Here is a 5,847-nt window from a genome sequence, read left to right as displayed (position 1 = left end):
TCTTGTGACATCACTACTGGTCAACAGAGGATTCCCGTGACATCACTACTGATCAACAGAGGATTCCCGTGACATCACTACTGATCAACGGAGGATTCCCGTGACATCACTACTGCTCAACGGAGGACTCCTGTGACATCACTACTGCTCAACGATAGATTTCAGTGACATCGGTGCTGATCGAAGCTCGACTCCCGTGACGTCAGCGTTGTTCCGATCAACGCCGTACTCCCGTGACGGCACTACTGTTCCGATCAACGCCGTACTCCCGTGACGTCACTGCTGTTCCGACCAACGCCGTACTCCCGTGACGTCACTGCTGTTCCGACCAACGCCGTACTCCCGTGACGTCACTGCTGTTCCGGTCAACGCCGTACTCCCGTGACGTCACTGCTGTTCCGGCCAACGCCGTACTCTCGTGACGTCACTGCTGTTTCGGTCAACGCCGTACTCCCGTGACGTCACTACTGTGCCGGTCAACGCCGTACTCACGTGACGTCACCGCTATTGCGGTGACCACGTCGCGGCGTTGTTGTCGTTAGAGTGAACGCTAGCAACAATTAGAGCTGCTGCTGTCACAGCGTCGTGCTAGCGCTGCGGGTACCTGCTGTGTAGTGTGCATTAACTTACCGTCGCCACTGAAGGCAGACGACATCTGCCAGTGACTGTCGTGGGAAGGCTTTACCGCGGAGCGCTTTCTCTTCGTGGCTTCTCCCTCACCTGCTTATCCGTAGCGGAGACGGGGAAAGGAAAGGAAGACAAGAGAGCCGATAGAAGACGTTATCGCTACGGAAAAGGAAGACAGCATCTGTCAGAGACTGTCGTGGGAAGCTGCACCGGAGAGCGTTCTCTCCCTGTAGCTTCTTTCTTTCCTTCTTATTCCTAGCCGAAAGACGGGAAGGGAAAGGAAGAGAAGAGAGTCTCCAAAGAAGACGCCGTCGCTACGGAAGAGGAAGACGACATCTGTCAGTGACTGTCGTGGGAAGCTCTACCAGGCAACGCCCTCTTCTCGTGGCTTCTTTCTATCCCTGAGTGTCGCCGATACCTCCCCTCCCCACGCACCTTCTCTCCTCAAACCCCGGAGAAGACAGAGGAAAGGTTAACTACTCAACAACTACAAACAACAACTAACAACAATGTTGAGTGAAAACTTCGTGCGGAACAACATCCGCACGTCCGGTGACGGCACGTCCAACCCTGCGCAGTCGAACGTTGACGGAGGTGCGGCGGCAGCGGCGGCAGCAGCGGCTGCGAGTGACGGCGACGTTGTAAAGCGTGGATACCTGTACATTAAGCGGCCGCCAGGACACAGCTGGCTTCCGTGGAAGGTAGGGTGTACGGTCGATATATATATATATATATTATATATATATATATATATATATTAATAATAATTAATAATGAGAAAACGGTAAATATATATATTTATAACATATATAGTATATATATTATAATATAATATATATTATATCATACAATTATCCTACTTGCATGCGTACATTGGCGAGCTGCGCGTGGCGGCTGCGTGCGTGCGTGCGTGCGTATATGCGCTTCATGCTGGCGAGGCAAGTGTGCGGACGTAATATGCAGATGCTTGCATGACGACTACGCCGCGTGCGTCGCGGGCGTGCGTCCGTATATGGCTTCGTGCGTTGCACGCATACGGCAGTATTATCAAGCGCACTGACGGATTTCTTGCTTATGTAAGTCGCACGCTCCGCCCGTCGGTGACGAGAGATAGTATTATAGTTATAATCGAACGTAAGGCGAGCGTCGACGCATCGTTGATACATCGCGGCTAAGATAGCCGTTCTTGTGATTCAGCGGCGAATAGGCTCGATTATACCGATGATTAGTACTGCACGTTGCCACACGCACGGCGAGTGATGCCCCATCTGCTGCATTGAGTAGATCACAGCGCTTGTTCTGCTAGAGGCCGTTATAAGCAGCTTCCTAGGGGACATGCGTGGGCGTCGTAGCCAGCCCTACTACGCGTGCGCATGCAGCAGCAGAGACCAGAGGATCCGAGATGACCTCGACCGCTCGAGAATAGAGACGAGACGAGAGACCGAGGAGACGAGACGAGCAGAGAGAGAGAGAGAGAGAGAGATGGAGAGAGTGAAAGAGACAGCAGCGATAGCAGAGCGGAGAGCAGAGAAGAAAGGAATAGCGAGGGAGAGGGAGGTATGGACAGCGAGGCGAGGAGAGAGGGAGGGGGAGGAAGGTAGGAAGGAAAAAAGAGAGGGCCGGAGAAGGAAGGAGGGAGGCGTGGAGTGAAGGTGAGGGAGGAGGAGATGAGAGGAAAGGTAGGGAGAAAGAACAGAGGGAACGGAGAGGATAGAGGCATGGAAGAAAGAGAGAAAAAAGGAGATAAAGATAGAGAGAGCCGCTCGAGAGGAAGGAGATATATAGCGACCGAGATGCGAGTAAAGAAGAGAAGGAAACGAGAGCGATCGGAGGACAGAGAGCGTATGCGGAAGTGTATACAGAACGCACACGCAGACGTTGCAAAACATTCATACTTGCGACTGGCGGGGCGGAAGTGTACAAGTGTTTGTGCGGCGCGTGTGTGTGTATGTGTGTGCAATGTGTGAACGCGCCGCGTGTATGCTGTGTGTGTGTGTGGTGTCGTGGCCAAGTGTGTGTGTGTGTGTGTGTGCGTGTGTGTGGAGGGGGGGGGGGTGTATGCATGCATGTGTGTGAGTGTGTGCGAGCGTGTGTGTGTGTTGTTTTGAGTAGTCGTGAGAGAGCGTGTAGGGTTACCTCACGACGTGACGCCGCGTCTACGTGTTACATGTATATCAACAGCTCATAATAGAGCCTCTCTATTATGAGCTCTTGATGTATATCAGAAGTAGATAATAGGCTAATTCCCTATTATCTACTTCTGATGTATATATACTGAGCTGACACACTCGCACACGCGCATGAATGCACGTACCCAGGCCCGCACGCACGCACCCATGGACGCACGCAGGTACACACGCGCATATTAACTCACGTACGCACGAACGCACGCACGCATGCACGCAGATACACACACGCGCATTTACTCACGTATGTACGCACGCACGCTCGCGCACGGACGCACGCACGCACATGCACGTACGCACACGCGCAGGCGAGAGTCATTTAATGCGCGCCTGACGCCCCCGGTCACTGTAATTATAATTATATCGACAGTCTTTATACGTGAAATTCACCTTTAATTTAACGACAGTCACGCCCATCGCGGAAATCTCACGTCACCTTCACCGCGACATGTCCCTGCCTTATTACGTGCGGCTAAGCGTCAGCCCTGCATTGTACGTCAGTCAAAGGCGTCGCATGTGCTGTCACGCTCTGCGGGGGCGTTTTCCTATTTACAACCCTTGTAAAACATATGGGCATAGTATATATGAAAAACATAAATGACAAAGCTTAGAGAGCTACGAACGTTTAAGTTGACGTTTAACGTTTTCGCATGCTTCTATTCTCGCTTTTTACTTCGTGTGTGCATGCACGCTATTGCGAATGCCATCAAATGATCGTATAGCGTGGCAGAAATGATGGGTGTGCGGATGTATAAAACATCTTTTATCTTCTTTCTCCTGGTTTCTGCGAATATAATCACCCTTCCTTCATATCACCCCCTATGTCTCGCTAGCTCGTGCTTTCCCAGCTTCCTCTCTCTCTCTCTCTCTCTCCGCGTTGCTCTTGATTCTCTCTCCCTCTCTCGTCCTACATCGTCTTGCCCTTCTCTCATCTCCTCTCTCCTCTCTCGCCTCTCTCCCTCTTCCTCTGCTCCTCTCTCCCTCTCTCCCTCTCTTTGTCTTCTTTCCTTTCTTTCACTCGCTCTCTTCTGCTCGCTCGCTTTCTTTTTCTTTCACCTACTCTGTACCACTATCTCTCGCTCGCGCTCTCTCTTTTTTGCTCTGCCGCTCGCGCTCGTTCTGCTTTGCTCTCGCTCGCTCGCTTTATGCTCTCTTCTGCTCTCTCGCTCTCGCTCTCTCTCTTCCTATCTTCTTCGCCTCTCTTCTCTCCCACCCCTCTCTTTCTCTCCTTTATCTGTCCACTCTTTTTCTTCGGTGTGTGCGTCTTCCTCCTCCTCCCCTCTCGTCCTCTCTCCTTTCTTCTGCCCGTCCTCTCCTCCTCCTCCTCCTCTCGGCTCCTCCTCCTCTCCTCCTCCTCCGTCCTCCCGCCTCCCCTCGCTCCTCCTCCTCCTCTTCATGTTTCTCCCATCCTCTTCTTCCTCCATTTCAACATGGCGACGATCGAGTCGCCAGAGCGTCTGGCAGGCGCGCGTTTGGCGGGATTTATTTGTTCGTCTCTCGGCCCGCCAGCCAAAGCGTCTGCTGCCGGCAATACCCGCGGGAAAGCAACGAGCGAGATTCGTTTTTTTCCCGAAGAACAATAAATAAATACTCACCGGAAGTAAACGATGGGCCACTATGCGCTCCCGCAGAGCGTAGCGAAGGAAAGGGGGAGAGATCCCGTTACATTCGCGCGCGCGCTCTCTCTCTCTCTCTCTCTCTCTCTCTCTCTCTCTCTCTCTCTCTCTCTCTCTCTCTGTGTGAGGCATTGTGTTGAAGGTCGGGGTCGGGAAGGGGGCTACATCATACCAAGAATAAACGGGTTATTACACCCATAGTTCATGAATAAGAGGTGTGAGTCTACAGATGATCTGCACATCACGAAATATAATTATGGCCGTGTCCTTTCATCTCCCCGCTTCTCTCCATCTATAACGACTATTAGTCAACATGCATGATGCATCGCAACAGCTGGTGTGTCGCCCTCGTCAGCGCCTTTATAGCTTAACACTTGTCTCACAGACGTCGCTGCTCCCCTGCCCCAACTTAGCGCCATCGTGCGGCCTAGCTAATAAACTAATTTTAACTCGTTACGTTCGCCCGCGTGCACTTAAGTTTCGTCACGCCCACATGAGAAACGCCCCCGGAGCGTGAGGGCTTGGTAGTGGATGAGCGAGACAGAGTGAGAGAAAGGGAGCGAGAGAAAGAGGAAGGGAGGAAAATGGAGAGAGAGAGGGATAGAGGGAGTGAAGGAGTGGGAGAGAGAGGGGAGATAGTGAAAGAGCGAGGGGAAGATGAACAAAGAGCGCAAGAGAGAGAGAAAGAGAGAAAGAGAGAGACAAAGAGCGAGCGAGTGAAAGAAACATGGAGAGAGAGAGAGGGAGAGAGAGCGCAAGAGAGGGCGTGGAGGAGAAAGCCCACAAGAGAGGGGGGGAGACAAAGAGAGAGAGAGAACGAGTGAAAGAGACCTGGAGAGAGGTAGAGAGAGAGAGAGGGAGAGAGGGAGAGCGAAAGAGAGGGAGAGCGAGAGAGAGGGAAAGAGGGAGAGAGCAAGATAGCAAGAGAGATGGAGAGAGGTAGAGAGAGGGAGAGGTAGACAGGGAGAGAGGGAGAGGTAGAAAGGGAGAGAGGGGAGGGAGAAAGGGAGAGGTACTGGGCGACGCCAGACGTCAAGCGGATTCGTTATGATTACATTCGTTGCATAATTCCTCTCTCGCTGCTGCTACAAACATACTAGACTGTCCACCGAGAAAAACATTCCAGGATCTTCGAGAAATCATCGGCGCTACTCGTGATAAATTGTGTCGAGGATTGAAATAAACTCGATGACGTGCAAATTTATTGTGGGCGTGAAGTAAATGAGCCGAGACCGCAGCCGGCAACGTCTATCCTTGCGTTTCGTCGGCTCTCTCTCTTCCTCTTTCTCTGTCTGTCTTTCTCTCTCCCTCTGCCAGACACAAACACAGTCATTCTATATCGTCCGTCGCCCACTCAATCTCAGTGATCGTGCGCGCGATGCAGCAGCGAATCGTACGTGACAGCTGTGATTGTGATA

At 52.1% G+C, this 5,847-nt stretch overlaps 1 protein-coding gene across 1 annotated transcript in view; it reads left to right on the top strand.

The window, feature by feature from the left end:
- Positions 1-268: 268 nt before the first annotated feature.
- LOC106815904 overlaps positions 269-5,847 on the top strand; it is a 51,557-nt gene continuing 45,978 nt past the window's right edge. The window contains exon 1 of the mRNA XM_014820431.1: positions 269-1,328. Coding sequence (XP_014675917.1) covers positions 1,137-1,328 — 192 coding nt within the window. The 5' untranslated portion in view covers positions 269-1,136. The remainder of the gene's footprint in view (positions 1,329-5,847) is intronic.

Source organism: Priapulus caudatus, unplaced genomic scaffold (genome assembly GCF_000485595.1).
Source record: "Priapulus caudatus unplaced genomic scaffold, Priapulus_caudatus-5.0.1 Scaffold1232, whole genome shotgun sequence".
Classification (NCBI taxonomy): Eukaryota; Metazoa; Priapulida; class Priapulimorpha; order Priapulimorphida; family Priapulidae; genus Priapulus; species Priapulus caudatus.
Note: the sequence above shows the minus strand (reverse complement) of the source record. Positions and strands in the feature narration are given on the sequence as shown.